The sequence below is a fragment of the Mytilus californianus genome, unplaced genomic scaffold (genome assembly GCF_021869535.1).
Source record: "Mytilus californianus isolate M0D057914Y unplaced genomic scaffold, xbMytCali1.0.p SCAF_6, whole genome shotgun sequence".
NCBI lineage: Eukaryota > Metazoa > Mollusca > Bivalvia > Mytilida > Mytilidae > Mytilus > Mytilus californianus.
This window is the reverse complement of record NW_026262712.1, coordinates 113,959,095-113,976,431: the sequence shown is the minus strand read 5'-3', so window position 1 is coordinate 113,976,431 and position 17,337 is coordinate 113,959,095. Positions and strand designations below refer to the sequence as shown.

Here is a 17,337-nt window from a genome sequence, read left to right as displayed (position 1 = left end):
ATTGTTTACTTATGTCAAATTTGCCTGGTTATCGACACAATTTTGAATAAGACAAATACAGAATTTCCACAATTTCCTTGATTTTGAAAACTCCATTGTAACTATAACAGATTCTATTTTACCATTGTTAGTATATATACTTATTTAATAATTATAATTACAAATTTTCAAGAAAATCGACAAGATTGTGACAAAGAAAAATTCTGAATTTCCACAATTTCCCTGATTGAAAAAAAAACATGTATGTTAAGACACAATGTAACATTTGAATTTTATTTGTATTTTGGCAGACATCAACCTTTTACATTAACAAATATCATTTTCTGCTTCCACCGAGACATGTTACAATAAAAGTACAATTAAAGTTGTAAGATTTTCAAATACAATCAAGTTTTCCTTAAATAGTTTCAAAAGAAATAAAATTTATAATGTTTCATGAAAAGTCAGCTAGAACTTTTATTGGCAAAGTCACTGGCTTAAATGTACAAAGTATAGAATGCCTTCATATTCCTCAAGGTTCTAGTAGATTTCAAAGAAAACCAGGGAATTAATGAGTTGAATGGTACTAGACATTCTGCTCATATTACTGTCAGTAATAGTTCTGTACCACATCAAGCATGTAATAAATAACACTAAAGTTTTGTTTAGTTTAATAAAAGTAAAATCTTCAACCTTGAGAGAACAATAAATATGCAATCCATTTGTAGATAAACATGATTGATTGTAAGTTGTTTAACATCCAGTGATAAATATTTATTATAAAAAAAAGAAGATGTGGTATGAATGCCAATGATACCACTCTCCACTCTCCACCAGAGACCAAATGACTTATAGTTAGCAAATATAGGTCACCTTTCCGCCTTCAACAATGAGCAAAACCATACCGCATAGAAAGCTATTTAAAAACCTTGAAATGACAAAGGTAAAACAATCCAAACGAATAAACTAACGGCCTGATTTATGTACAAAACCATAAAAAAAAAAGATATACAGCAAAAAACGACCACTGAATTACAGGCTTTTGACTTAGGATAGACAAATACAGTATGTGGCAGGGTTTATATTGAAGATAATAGATTTGCACCATACAATAACTGAATGAAATTCAAAGAAATATACAAAACACTTTATTCTGTTGATAAACTATACCTTTATTTAACAGGTACTTGGCTTGTTTGTGTGGACACCTGAGTGCTGTCAAATACCTGTTAAAAAACGGTAATTATGATGGCTGTTTTGTATGATTATATTTGTCAGATATCTGTTACAGAACGGTAATTATGATGGCTGTTTTGTATGATTATATTTGTCAGATATCTGTTACAGAACGGTAATCATGATCGCTGTTTTGTATGATTATATTTGTCAGATATCTGTTACAGAACGGTAATTATGATGGCTGTTTTGTATGATTATATTTGTCAGATATCTGTTACAGAACGGTAATCATGATCGCTGTTTTGTATGATTATATTTGTCAGATATCTGTTACAGAACGGTAATTATGATGGCTGTTTTGTATGATTATATTTGTCAAATATCTGTTACAGAAAGGTAACCATGACCACTGTTTTGTATGATTATATTTGTCAAATATCTGTTACAGAAAGGTAACCATGACCACTGTTTTGTATGATTATATTTGTCAAATATCTGTTGCAGAACATAATTATGATGGCTGTTTTGTATGATTATATTTGTCAGATATCTGTTACAGAACGGTAATCATGATGGCTGTTTTGTATGATTATATTTGTCAAATATCTGTTACAGAAAGGTAACCATGACCACTGTTTTGTATGATTATATTTGTCAAATATCTGTTACAGAAAGGTAACCATGACCACTGTTTTGTATGATTATATTTGTCAAATATCTGTAACAGAACGGTAATTATGATTGCTGTTTTGTATGATTATATTTGTCAGATATCTGTTACAGAACGATAATTATGGTGGCTGTTTTGTATGATTATATTTGTCAGATATCTGTTACAGAACGGTAATTATGATGGCTGTTTTGTATGATTATATTTGTCAGATATCTGTTACAGAACGGTAATTATGGTGGCTGTTTTGTATGATTATATTTGTCAGATATCTGTTACAGAACGGTAATTATGGTGGCTGTTTTGTATGATTATATTTATCAGATATCTGTTACAGAACGGTAATTATGATGGCTGTTTTGTATGATTATATTTGTGAGATATCTGTTACAGAACAGTAATTATGATGGCTGTTTTGTATGATTATATTTGTCAGATATCTGTTACAGAAAGGTAACCATGACCACTGTTTTGTATGATTATATTTGTCAGATATCTGTTACAGAACGGTAATCATGATCGCTGTTTTGTATGATTATATTTGTCAAATATCTGTTACAGAAAGGTAACCATGACCACTGTTTTGTATGATTATATTTGTCAAATATCTGTTACAGAAAGGTAACCATGACCACTGTTTTGTATGATTATATTTGTCAGATATCTGTTACAAAACGGTAATTATGATGGCTGTTTTGTATGATTATATTTGTCAGATATCTGTTACAGAACGGTAATTATGATGGCTGTTTTGTATGATTATATTTGTCAGATATCTGTTACAGAACGGTAATTATGATGGCTGTTTTGTATGATTATATTTGTCAGATATCTGTTACAGAACGGTAATCATGATCACTGTTTTGTATGATTATATTTGTCAGATATCTGTTACAGAACGGTAATTATGATTGCTGTTTTGTATGATTATATTTGTCAGATATCTGTTACAGAACGGTAATCATGACCACTGTTTTGTATGATTATATTTGTCAAATATCTGTTACAGAAAGGTAACCATGACCACTGTTTTGTATGATTATATTTGTCAGATATCTGTACAGAACGGTAATCATGACCACTGTTTTGTATGATTATATTTGTCAGATATCTGTTACAGAATGGTAATCATGATCACTGTTTTGTATGATTATATTTGTCAGATATCTGTTACAGAACGGTAATCATGATCACTGTTTTGTATGATTATATTTGTCAGATATCTGTACAGAACGGTAATCATGACCACTGTTTTGTATTATTATATTTGTCAGATATCTGTTACAGAACGGTAATCATGATTGCTGTTTTGTATGATTATATTTGTCAGATATCTGTTACAGAACAGTAATCATGATTGCTGTTTTGTATGATTATATTTGTCAGATATCTGTTACAGAACGGTAATCATGATCGCTGTTTTGTATAATTATATTTGTCACAAGTGTAAAAAACAGGGAGAAGATACCAAGGAGGCCATTAAAATCCATAAGTTGATGAAAATAACAAAACGTTACGGGTGAAAGAAAACAACCAATAGACGAAACTACAGTCCAAACACTACACAGAAAGCTAAAGTTTGACCAAACAAGAACTTCACCATAAACTAGGATGCTGTGAAAGGGTCTGCAGATTCTGCTCTACTAGTGACACCTGTGGTATTCTTGTAAAATATGCTGATGAGTCCAAAGATTAGGCATCAAACAATAGCAAATTGGTTAAAGTCTCTTGTCTTTGTTGGCTAACCCTAAAACATCACAAAGTTCAATCACCATTGGAACACTAACCCTAGAACTTTTTTTTTTGTAATTTTTTATTTAATCTGAAAGAACTCCAATAAAATTGAGAATGGAAATGGGGAAGGGTCAAAGAGACAACAACCCGACCAAAGAACAGAAAACAGCCCAAGGCCACCAATGGGTCTTCAACACAGCGAGAAAATCACGCACCCGGAGGTGGGCTTCAGCTACCCCCTAAACAAAAATGTGTACTAGTTCAGTGAAAATGGACGTCACACTAAACTCCGAAACATATAAATGAACTAATTTAAAAAAACATACAAGACTAACAAAGTCCAGAGGCTCCTGACTTGGGACAGGTGAAAAAATGCGGTGGGGTTAAACATGTTTTGTGAGATCTCTCAGAATGTTGGTATCCCACAAATAATAAGTAATTAGTAAGTACAGTTCAATTCTAAGTAAAGTATGGACTTTGGTGGATAGTTGTGTCATTGGCAATCATACTACATCTCTATATTTTCATATACTTTGCAGCTTAAAACAAAAATCCTGTGTATGAATATCAGAGATAACTAATACATAATGTGTAGCATATTAAGATTTACATCTTTCTTATTTTGGCCTTATAGGGCTGAAGAAAGGCTGTTGGTATTACCCTCCAGCTTAAATGTTAGATACAATTATAACTAGGAATATGAGTTATATTTTACTTTTATAATATTGTAACAATGACTGAAATGAAGGTCTAGATGGGGCTCCTAGATTTCTGTATTCTTTTAATTTTTAAAGCATTTTTTTATCTTTAAAAATGATGCTTATTCTGTAAAATTCTCATGAACAAGATTTTACAAATAACTTTTCTGCAATTATATGATTTCTTTATTCTGTATAGTGTTCATTACTATAATCAGTATTGCATAATTCTTTTACTTTCCACAGTTATTCTTTATACTTTTGCACACCATTATTCTCTATTCTTCCCCCCCCCCCCTTTTTCTCTATTCAATATATTATTCTGCCATTATTCTCTATTCTGTAAACCCCATTCAGACCCTCTGAAAATGAATTTGTTTTAATGGATTTTTTAAATGTTTTATAGGAGCTAGATATGACACCAACAGTGTAGACAGTCAGAGATGCTTTCTGTCTTCTTTGACTAATGACATCAGACAAGTTTTGAAGCAGTATGAATGTTCCTTAATTGTGGAAAGTACAGATCTGAAATATGTCGACTATTTACAACAGTAAGACTTTAATTGAAATTCTACTTACTTAACACAGCATAACAATGGAAACAGCTGTTTGGTTTACGGATGGTAAATCATAAGACATGATTTATTTGTCGTATAACAAACAGTGAATTGAAATGATATCCTAATTTATTAATAACACGTAAAGTAGCACAATTTCTTCCATTTCCCAGCTTTATAAACCTAGTCATTAACTTATGTTTAATTTTTTGAATGAAGTAGAAAATCTAGTCATAAAAGTTTTAGCTAATATAAATAAGAAGATGTGGTATAAGTGCCAATGAGACACTATCCATCCAAGTCACAATGTGTAAAAACAATTATAGGTCAAAGTAAAGCCTTCAACACAGAGCCTTGGCTCACTCCGAACAGCAAGCTATACAGGGCCCCTAAACGACTAGTGTAAAACAATTCAAACAGGAAAACCAAAGGTCTAATCTATATAAAAAACAAGAAACGAGAAACATGAACCACACCAACCACTGAACAATAGGCTCCTGAATTAGGACAGGTGCAAACATATGCAGCGGGTTTAATCGTTTTAACAGGTACCAATTTCACCCTAACCTGATAATAGTAGTGTAACATTACAACATCAAAAGACACACAATAAAATATCAATTGAAATGGCTTAACTCGATCAAAAGACATATAAACAAAAACAGTTAAATATATGTAGGACTCAAATCTATGGCGGGTTCCAGATCTATGGCAGATTCCTAATCTATGGTAAATATGACGTCATGTCATCCCAAATCTATGGCAGTTTTTTTTAGAATCCTAATCTATGGCAACTTTTTAGTTTCCTAATCTATGGCAATTTTTTTAGTTTCCTAATCTATGGCGGATTTCTAGATTTCAAATCTATGACAGATTTTCTGCAAAGGTCGGACCAGTCAGTGCATATCTGACCAATGATTTCGAGGTCGAAATGTCCAAAGGTAGCAAAAAAGCTGCTTTTAAATAAAATCCAGTATTAGAAAAACAAATTAGGACTATTACTAGGAAGCATATACATAACCGTTTGTAAAATGAGCACAGACTGTAGGTTTGAAATCATGTGCCCCGGAAGAATACTTATTTCCTACTCTGTGTATACTAGTAGTACCTGTGTGACCCTCTAAAAAAATCCTTATTTCTCCAACAGTACAGTTTTCGACATATTTAGAGCGGAAAACGATATTAATATCTATTAGAAATCTATATCATATTTATTTTTTCCAAATCTCAAGAAAGATTGTTTGCTACAATAGTACAGGTAGTCACTGTTATATAGCTGACAAAATACTTTATGTTGTGTTACTTCTTACAGAAAATTAAAGAGATCATAGGAATACAAAAAAATAGCATAAAAACACAAAACAGCAAACCAAAATGCACGGTAAAAGCTCGTACAATTAAGATTGATGCCAACACCAGCAACACGAGAAGAAGAAAACAAGGGTAGAAACAAACACAATTTTGAATTATAATTTATTTATTAATTTTTATCCTTGCAAACTTGCTTTTCGATCTTTTTCTTTTCCTTTTGTATAACAAAACCGTCGTCGTCATCGGCAGCTTCAACGTTCCATGACGTTATTTAATTGTGACGGAAAATTACGTAGTATCCAAATCTGCCATAAATTTGGAGAAAACAAAATACTGCCATAGATTTGTGTTATGTTTGGCGTTTGTGACATCATATTTACCATAGATTAGGGATTTGCAGAAATTTGCCATAGATCTGGAACCCACCATAGATCTGAGTCCTACATATATACTGAATGAATAAGTTTGAGCTATGACACAATAAAAATAAAAAAGATATAACAATGTCGAAAAGACAACTTTAACCTCGGACAAAATGTCGTTAAATAAAGTAACATACACAGGTAAATTTAAATATAATAAGCACTTTTTCAAGTGACCAGTGTCCTAAACTAAAATAAAATTGTTTAGTAACTTTTTGGTTTAATGTTTCAGGTTATATGAGAGACAACCAGGATATGACATTGAGCTTGAAATCCAAGGTCAACTATATTTAGCACATCGTTGCATTTTGTCTGCAAGGTGTAGATACTTTGCAGATCGGTTTCGAAAAAAAAATACCAATGGCAGGATAGCAATAACACATAAACTTGTAAGTAAAGATATGCAAGGAAAGATATATCTCAAAACTTAAATAAAAAGTTTTATTTGGTCTTAACTCTGCCTAGGTCTAATTAAGAAATAAATGAATAAATAATACAATATCTAAGAGTACTCACAATGACTGAAAGCAAACTTTGAAGTACTGGACATTTTGTTTATGATGTATTGTCTTCTATCACTTTAATATTGACCATTGTATTTGTAAAAATATTTCATATGACAAGGAAAAAAATTGTGTAAGAAAACAATGATGTATGACAATGCCCTATATACATTCTTGAAATATTCCATTGTAATGTGTTGGAAACAATATTTATCCAAAGAAGAAAATATAAACAATTGTAAAGTCTGATTTCATGAAAATCAGATAAACAAATGAACGGATTTAGCCTTAAACACATTTCCCTTCTGTTTCTCATGAAATTATTGTATTTCGAGCTTTTTTTATTTTACAATCCGGAAAAATCAGTATTACGAAATATTTCAAATATATTTCAACCCAGTGATGTCATGGTGAGAATTTCACACATCGCTGTAATCACATTATTGAAGTGGGGATATCCTTTTACTAATTTTTGAAATCTTTCAAAAAAATCTTGTACAATTATAAAATTGTTATTTGTTTATTAATTATAATTATTAATGAAGTTCCTACGTCAGCAGTCAGATAGATACAAAGGACAGAACATGTTAATGATTACTAAATGTTTGTTGTGATGTACATCTTTTTATAAAATTGCTAGATATGGTATGTCTCTTTCATTATTGATCTTTGTGTAGATCTTTATTATGCCCCCTCTGTAGCAGAGGGGGCATTAAGTGTTACCCTTGTCCTGAACGTCCCCAAAATGGTTTCCTTTCTCTAACTTTAGTTTGCCTCAACCGAATGTTATAAAACTTATACACAATGCTTTTTATCACAAAACACAGATCAGGTTGGGAATTGGGTGGCGTCACTTTTACCGTTCTTTAGTTATGCCCCTTTATAAACATAAAAATTGCTGAATTTTTTGTTTCCGTTCTCTAACTTTAGTTTGCCTCTACCAAATGTTATAAAACTTATACACAATGCTTATTACCACAAAACACAGAACAAGTTCGAAATCAGGTGGTGTCATTTTTACTGTTCTTGAGTTATGCCCCTTTATAAATTGAAAAATTGCTAAATCTGTCGTTTCCGTTCACTAACTTTAGTTTGCCTCAACCAAATGTTATGAAACTTATACTCAATGCTTATAATCACAAAATGGTCTTAACTTCCTGAATCCTGCATCTGTATGTGGAAGTTGACTCGTGCATATTTACACGTGGGGCATCTGTGGCCCTTAGACACATTCTCCATTTATTTTTTGTAGCTTTTAAGCTTGGTATCCATCATCTGTCCTCAGCATAATCATTTTAAGAACTGTTACCATCTGAACCACTGAATGTTTTTGAATCAAAATTTTTGTAATGTTTCTTGGAATATTAAGTTTATAAATTATATCTTCAATTTTTTATTTTCAACAAATATGTCCACCCTTGCAAAAAATAAGAAAATAAGGATAAAACTACAGATTTTGTCTTTATATCTGAAGCAGTTAAAACTAAAGCAATTAGAGCATAACTGTTACTGTGACTTGACTGTAAGTGTTGCTCTCCGCCTATTGCAGTTTATTCAAAATTCTGACCAAATTGCAATTTGTTTTATCAAACCAAACTGTTCAACTGGTCAGAAATTTTAACAAACTGCTGTAGAAAACCACAGTCAAGTCGTGAAAGTGCAAGGTGATTAAATAAAGCAGAAGCTGTTATCTTTTTCAAAAACTTATGAACCTACTGAAAAGATTTGAGCAAAACTTTGTGTAAATGTTCCTTGGAGTATCCTATTTTAAAATCTATCTGAGGTTTGGATTCATCTAAAAACATGGCTGATATTACTAAAGATAGAACATAGGCTCTAACTGCAGTTTTTGGCTTATATTTTAAAAAATATTTAAGAGTATGAAAAAATCTGGCAGGGTTTAAAATGATGATTGTGTCAAGATCTACAAAACTTTCCATTGAGTCTAAACGTCTAGTGACTATTTGAAGAGTTGTTTCTCCTGAAATGTGTTTCTTTACTGTTTTTAGCTGATATATAAAACATTAATGACTGAAATGACTTTTTTCTAAAATGTCTGCTATGATGCCAGATCAGCAATTCTCCTTGGAGCCTCTTAGATAGATTCATATCACATTTTACATTTAATATGACTTATTTGTGTTTGAGATATTTATTGGTAAGTATATATGATTAACCCTTCCACATTCTTAATGTGTCTGCATAAGCCAGGACCCTGTAATCCAGTGGTTGTTGTTGGTTTCCTTCTGCCCTATTTGTTTGTTGTTTATTGTTTTAGTATATATTAGACAGTTAGTTTTCTTGTTTGAAATGTTTCACATATTGTCATGTAGTGGCCTATTATATATACAGTATGATTGTTGCTCATTGTTGATGGCCATATTATTTCCCATCCTTGTCCTTTAGTTTTTAATGGATGGTTTAATTGGAAATCATGAAACTTTTCCTTATTTCTATTTTAAAACGTTTACTTTACAGATGTGTACTGATGTTTTTGGACCAATGCTTCGTTTTATTTATACAGGTAAGGATACTGTAAATTCAGAAATTATTGCATGCATTTATTATTGTGACTTTGTCATATTAGAGAAAAATGCGATATTAATTTTTGCGATATTGAGAAAAATCCTGTTTAATTCATATAAAATATTTCAAAATGCGAGCTTAAATTATTGCGATTATAACCCTGTCACATTTTTCGCAAATAATAAAAACATCGCAATAATTTCTGAATTTACAGTAAGGATGCTTTCATCAACAAACATGACTGTTGGTACAATATGTATTCATGCAAATCCTAATCTGTGTGGCAGAGTCTTTAAATAATACAGAAATAGTTATGTAATATTAAGATTTACAAATGTAAATGTAAATTTATTATGTTTTAATGGCCAACTTTAGAGGACTGAATAATTGAGATAAATAATTTGAATGATTCTAACATAAAAGAAATTTATATATAACATTAACAGTACCAATTTTACTGCACCAGATACATTTTGACAATTAATGTCTCTTCAGTGACGCTTGAATCTAAAAAATTTGAAAAGTTCAAAATCTAATACAAATGTGGAAGAGCTGATAAAACCAAAAAGGACCAAAAAAAAAGGAAAGCCAAACGGTTCACAGGACAGATAAATCTGGACAAAATGTCCTAGACTTACATGTGCCTTCCATTTCATTGCAATATATCAAAACTCTTTTTATATGACAATTTTTCGGTCGTATAATGGTATGATGTTGTCGTTGCGTTCAGTGTCCGAAGACATTTGGTTTCCAGACAATAACTTGAGTATAAGTGTATGGATCTTCATGAAATTGTACCACAAGGTTCCATACCACAAAAGGAAGGTGGGGATTGATTTTATGGGTTATTGTCTTAACTGTTTAGGAATTAGGGGCAAACAACAAGCTTTTTTCTTGTTTCAGGACAATAACTTGTGTATGAGTGTATGGATCTCTATTAAATTGTACCACAAGGTTGGGATCAGGACAAGGAATCAGAGCTATGCATTGTATCTTTTAATCTGTTAATTTTATTACAGGTAGATTGGATATTGAAAAAAGACAGAGGGCAAGGGCAATAGCATTAGCTAAGTTCTTACAGTTTAACAGTTTAGCTGAAATCTTAGAAAAAGGTAAGAGTTAGGGCCAATTTCCCTAGTATTAGAAAAAGGTAAGAGTTAGGGCCAATTTCCCTAGTATTTGTTTCACTCACAATAGGTCAAAATCTTAAATTTGTCAAATAATTTTAAAATTAAATTATAAAAGAGTCTATACAACAGACGTTTTTGTACTGAGGTCTTTTATCAAAATATAAAATATTTCCATAAAATCAAAATGTTATTAAGCTCTACATGGTGAAACAAAATTGCAAATTTTACATATCTTTAAAAAATTTGCATGAAGGACATCTCTTACCAAAAACCAGTTAATTTGCACCTGAAAAACAATAAGTAGCTTTACTTTTAAAAGAATTTTGGTTTGTGGTTAAGGATGTCTTTCTTTAACATTCTTGGGATAAATACTTGTAATTTGTCAAAATCTGTCAAAATTGTGTTTTTTGGCTGTCTTCAGGCCTTGATAATTTGATGATTTGATTAGAAATACGCCATTATACTTTCAGAACCTCAAAGTACGTGTATGGAACTTTCATGCTGTGAATTTATTAAAGTAAAGACTGAAATAAGTTTTGATTATGGCCCTTGTGTGATATAATTTCAGTGAAAATTGGCCCATCCTCTTTATTGAAATGAAACTATACATTTAGAAAAAAAGCAAGTGTACATTTTACTTGTTTGATATCAAGTTATGACCTAATGCGAAGAAGGTAACCACAAAAATTGTAAAACTTCAAGCAAAATGAACTAAAAGACATTTAAATAGCAACTGTACAAAATCTGAAGAGGATCGCGTGCAAAATGTAAACAGCCTCAAATTTCAACCAAGATAAAGAATTTGCTTATGAACACAATTACACATAAAAACTGCCAAATGTTAACACCATGAAATAAAAAGTAAAACTGAAGTCTGGAATTAACTGCCAAATGTTAACACCATGAAATAAAAAGTAAAACTGAAGTATGGAATTAACAGTCAAATGTTAACACCATGAAATAAAAAATAAAACAGAAGTAGGGAATTAACTGTATATTGTTGACTCCATGACATAAAATTAAATCTGAAGTAGGGAAATAACTGCCAAATGGAAATGATAGGGAATTTTGAAAAAAAAAAGTCTGTTTTAACTTTAATTTAAGTGATAGACAGGTTGCGGGGACAGAAAATAAATATACACAACAATATACACCATTTAAACAAAACATAATGACTGTCGTTGCAAAAATCAAGGTTCCTGAGCTATTTTAAAAATCGAAGCGAGAGGCTTTTAACATTGCAGTATAAAATACAGGCTAAAATGGCTGAAACGTCAAATTTGCAAACTTCATGTTGAAAATTGGCTAACAAGGTCATTACAAAAACAGGTTGCCGGGATGAAACTTGAAACTTGAATGTTCAAAGAATAAGCAAGTCCAAACCTTGTATGGGTAGTCATTGAACTCTAGGTTCCCACGTAAAGTTAAAATGCCCCTATTACAAGAAGAATAAACTCACGAAAACACGAAAAATTCACTAAATTCGCGTTCATTGTTTTGATTTTGACCGCCTGACAACTTTACGGAAATATCAGAGTGATTATAAACTAGGACTCTGTGACGAGCAACTTATAATATCCGTGTTTTAAAGATTTAAATGATGTCAAGCCAGTCCAGTTCAAACTGTTATCACGTGGTACAATTCTCATTTACATATTATGAATATTAATTAGCAAAAGTACTACTAATTTCTGGCTATGTTTTGAAAGAATTACAAAAGAATTGTTTCATAATTTTCAAATGAAAATCAAGACAAATATTTGATTTTGTCAGAATTGTTGCCCAATTGTTCAATGAATTTGAAATATGGTGGGACAAATTATTCATTGCTATAACTCAGATATTGATTTTTTTTATTATTTTAAACAAATTAATCAATTCTGTAAGGTCAATCTGTTATCTTTCATTGTATTTTCACAAAATGTACAAAAATCCAATCAAATCAAATCAACTTCTTTATTCCCTAATCACAGGGCCGTTTCGGGCATTACAAAGTTTAACACGATCATTCACACTTTCATACCAATCTTTCTCACTCCACTCACTCTGATTATGTTAATTAGATACAGTACATTAGAACATACATAAAAGTCATCATATAAAGTATAAATCATAAAAGTCCAGTTCGTGAATAAAGATAATATATCTTTCATCAGGTACTAAATCTTATACACCTTATCACTATGTAGTCCAATCTATAAAAAACAGTCACTTTGACAACTTCCTGTACGGGCTAAGTTTCGCAAAAACAAAGGTAATCAGAATCGAGCTGAGGGATGGAAAAGTTTAAAAAGTGAACATTTTGTAATTTTGATAGATTATGATCCAATATTTTTAAAGTAAAGTCTTAAAAAATGTTTTGTTTTGAAGTGTTTACCATGGTTTAAACATGTCTCTTTGAAAAATTTTATGTACAATGCATTGTTTAAATATGGCCCCAGATAGCTTCAACTGGTTTGTGACGCCATGAAAAAGTTGTGTAATTTCAGAACTTATCCGGATTGGAATAAATAGCAATAAGGTGTATTATTGTTATATGAAAATGAGTACTCTGTCAAATATAAAACATCCATACTATTACGGTTTTTTATTGTAACAGACATTTAATAAATTCCAGATCAAAGTTTGCATTCGATACAACATCAGCAACTTTTGAAAGATTTAAAGAAAGATTTTGGTTGCTTAGTAACAGCAGCAGTATCCCCATCTGTAGTAAGTACTAGTCACTAATGTAAAGATTAATTAATGATGGGTATTTTATAAAAAAAACTGCCATTAACGCATACAATCCTATATAAAGGAAATTTTCAGTGTTTAGAAAAAAGATCTGCATTTTTATAAAAAAAAAATTAAAAAATACAGTACTGTCAATTCAGAAATATTTGTGTGCATTTATTAATGCAATTTCAGAAGAATTGACAAAAATGTGAGTTTTTATTACGATTTCAAGAAAATCTGAATACAGATATATGTATCAGATATCAGAGTGCGAGTCCTTATTATTGCGAAACTCAACCAGTCCCAAGGGTGTTTTAACAATTAAAACAGATGTAAACAATGAGCAAACCCCCAGGGATAACAAAATGTGAAACAAATGTTGTTTTTTCTGTTGCAGGCAGCTCCTGCTGAGAATGAAGCTTGCGGTTTGGATGTTAAAACATACCCAGATATTATATTTGATGTTCAAGGTCACTTATTTAAGTGTCATAAGGTGAGTCCCTGAACCAGACCTAGGGAGAGGATCTGAGATTTTAGTTTAAAATTTATTTTATAAATTTCCTTTACAGTAGGGCCAGGTTGAGTTATTTTCCTCATGTGGCATCAATCCCCTATGGTCAGTGAGCATTCCTTTACCATTTTCATCTCTCATTCTAATATGCTGGACCAGACTTGGCAGGAATATCTTATTGAAGGTCCTTAATAAAAAGTTGTTTCATTATGATTGAGCATAAACTATCCCTGCCAGTAGGTTTTTATTTGCATAAAAGATTTTATTCTTGGACAATATAAACAAATGCAAGGGCTAAAATTATAGTGATTAATTTCTAAAGATTAAAAGTGAGGTAGAAGCATTTTTTGTCTCGCCTGTGACGAAAGTCCTGGAAAGCGATACATAGGGATTGCTTTTCCGGAGAAGACTGCGGCAGTGGTGGTGCAACAATTGTTAAGTTTTCTGCTTAAGTTAGTTTGATAGGAACAACTTGTGATAGATCATTGATATTTAATATAAAGTTGCATTACTATCAGTGCATATCAGTTTCACGACTATTTTGAGGCCCTGCCCCCTAGGTCATGGTCTAGTGACTTTGTATTAATTAGCAATTTTCAATGTTAAGTTTTCTGCTTAAGTTAGTTTGATAGCATCTTCTTGTGATAGATCAAGTATATTTTGTATGAAGTCGCATTACTATCAGTACATATCAGTTTGACAACTATTTCGAGGTCCTGCCCCCTAGGTCATGGTCCAGCAACTTTGAATTAACTAGCAATTTTCAATGTTCAGTTTTCTGCTTAAGTTAGTTTGATAGGAACTACTTGTGATAGATCATTGATATTTAATATGAAGTTGCATTACTATCAGTACAAATCTGTTTGATGACTATTTAGAGGCCCTGCCCCCTAGGTCATGGTCCAGCAACTTTGAATTAACTAGCAATTTTCAATGTTAAGTTTTCTGCTTAAGTCAGTTTGATAAAAACTACTTGTGACAGATCAATGATATTTTGTATAAAGTTGCATTACTGTCAGTACATCTCAGTTTGTCGACCATTTCTATGCCCTGCCCACAAGATCATGGTTCAGTGACTTTGAATTATTAAGCAATGTTGTTGTCCCTCAGATTGTCTTTTTCTGAATTTTATGTGGACAGGCAAGACATATCTCTGTGTCAACAGTTTATTAATTGAATGTTCTGATTCTATATTTTATATGTGTTAAAAAATAAAACTCTTATGATAAAAGTATAGATAATGTGCAAGACTCAAACCCCTACTTATTTGGTGATTGGATAAAGTTTATCAGTAGATGTGACAATTGCCAATCATTGATAACAAAAAATCTAGACTTTCAAAAGCAGATATGTTTTGTCTTTTCAGGTTTAAAATCTTCAAACTTAAGGTTAGAATAATCAAGTTTGTGTTTGGCCTTTTTATATGCAACACAAAGACGTTGCAGAAGGTATAATAGTCCATCCGCATGCCATAACTTTGTTGGTGCCGTCGCAGCACCTTAATATTTTCTCTTATCCTTAACAAATTTTGGTAAAGGTTTCCACTGATCAAAACACAAAAAATCTGAAATAGTGAACTATTTTATCAGGAGGGGTAATGGTAAATATATTCCATATTAATTCTTGTCTCTGGGATAGTGTCTTCATTTCTTATCAGAACCTCGTGACATTTGTATGAAAGTTTCCACTTGGGAAAACCTTTGATGAGTTTGATAAATAGAAAAGTTTCTGGTTCATTACTGGACACTTCATATATGTATTTATCCTAATACAACCATAAGTAATATATTTATGTATTTCAGATATTTTTCTATGGCAGAAGTGAATTTTTCCGAGAAATGCTGATTGATAAAGAAGATGAGCAGCCACCAGTCTATGGTGATTATCTCCCTTCCATCAAATTAGACGATATGACAGCAGATGTATTTGTACAGATTATTTCCTTCTTGTATATTGAGGAATATGAGGTAGGTTGAGAGGTATAATAACTGAGCAGAATTTGTTAAATGTCTCTTAGATTTGAAGGTTATCTGTCAAATTTGACCTGATTATACAGCATTTTTTATGGCAATGGTCTCCATTTTTCCTTCAGTCGATCTGTTTGTCCATCCATCTGAAACACATCAATTCTCAGTGATGGTATGACATAAAGCATACATATGTGGAAGACTTATTTGTCACATATTCCGTTGAACATTTTTTTTTATAGTTTTTTACCATTGACACCTTGTGAACACAACTCCTCTGAGACAATTTTACAGAAAGCTCTTGGCAGGATTGTTTGCCATCATATGTAGTTGACCATATTGTACCTCCATTATGATTTGACCTTTTTTACAGGAGTTATGGGACTTTGACCATTTTTTGGACTATTGTATCACAAAGATACCTTGTGAACGCACTTCTCTGAGACTATGTGATAGAAAACTCTCATACTTGGTAGGAGTGTTTGACCATGTAATACATTTGTATTTGGAGTTAAGGGTCCTAGCCATTTTTGTTGAGCTTGCAACATTTATGTTGAGAAAGCAAACATACTGATCCTAGATTTTGTCATCAGCTTCGGAGGCGTCAACATTTAGATTTAGCCTGTGGTTAAGGTTTATTTAAACATCAATAACATGGTCCAACCTTTATGAAATTTGGACAGAAACTTGTTTATGACCAAAATACAGTATCCGGAGCAAAAATTTGAAAAAAAAATTATTTTCATTTTTCTGTATTTTACTGATAAATGGATTTATTTTTTTATACAGTTAGCAAGTTGATACAGTCAGGGGTTGAAGTTGGTTACACATGTACATCAATTGTCTTGTCAAACCTAAATAGAATTTTATGAAACTTTCACAAACGCTTTTTTATGATTAAGAGATAAAGCAAACTTTTGAAAATATATTTTTTTCATTTTCAGTATTTTTCTGATAGATGGACTTATGTTTTACAGTTAACATTTACAGACAGTCTGGGATTACATTTTTTTTACATGATAAATGTGTAAACCGTTATGGATTGTTATGAAACTTGAACAGAAGCTAATCTTCAAGACAAAGAAATAGCATCTGAAGAAAATTTTAAAATTCTGTATTTTGCTCATAAACGGACTCACTTTTTAAGTCAATATTACACTTTTACACTGACAGCATTTTTTTATTTGACTATTATTATAGGAGTTATGGACTTTGATCATTTTTTCGACTATTGTACCTCAACTACACACTGTTCTGCCTATTAAATAACAGGAACAAATACAAAAGCTCAAAATACACTTTATAATATATCCATGTTCCTGTTACACAATTCTTTACTGTACACAAAATTTCATTAGTCATTTACACAGTGGGAGGGAGGGGGGATCATTTAACTACGACCTAGCAATCTTGTTGGCGCTGCAACCATGTT

At 31.6% G+C, this 17,337-nt stretch overlaps 1 protein-coding gene across 1 annotated transcript in view; it reads left to right on the top strand.

Annotated features, from left to right (window-relative positions):
* Window positions 1-17,337, top strand: part of LOC127706000 (uncharacterized) — a 74,600-nt gene that overhangs the window by 44,310 nt on the left and 12,953 nt on the right. The window contains exons 16-23 of the mRNA XM_052210396.1: window positions 1,163-1,218; window positions 4,667-4,811; window positions 6,783-6,939; window positions 9,532-9,577; window positions 10,599-10,691; window positions 13,327-13,421; window positions 13,825-13,920; window positions 15,741-15,905. Of these exons, the coding sequence (XP_052066356.1) occupies window positions 1,163-1,218; window positions 4,667-4,811; window positions 6,783-6,939; window positions 9,532-9,577; window positions 10,599-10,691; window positions 13,327-13,421; window positions 13,825-13,920; window positions 15,741-15,905 (853 nt within the window). The remainder of the gene's footprint in view (window positions 1-1,162; window positions 1,219-4,666; window positions 4,812-6,782; window positions 6,940-9,531; window positions 9,578-10,598; window positions 10,692-13,326; window positions 13,422-13,824; window positions 13,921-15,740; window positions 15,906-17,337) is intronic.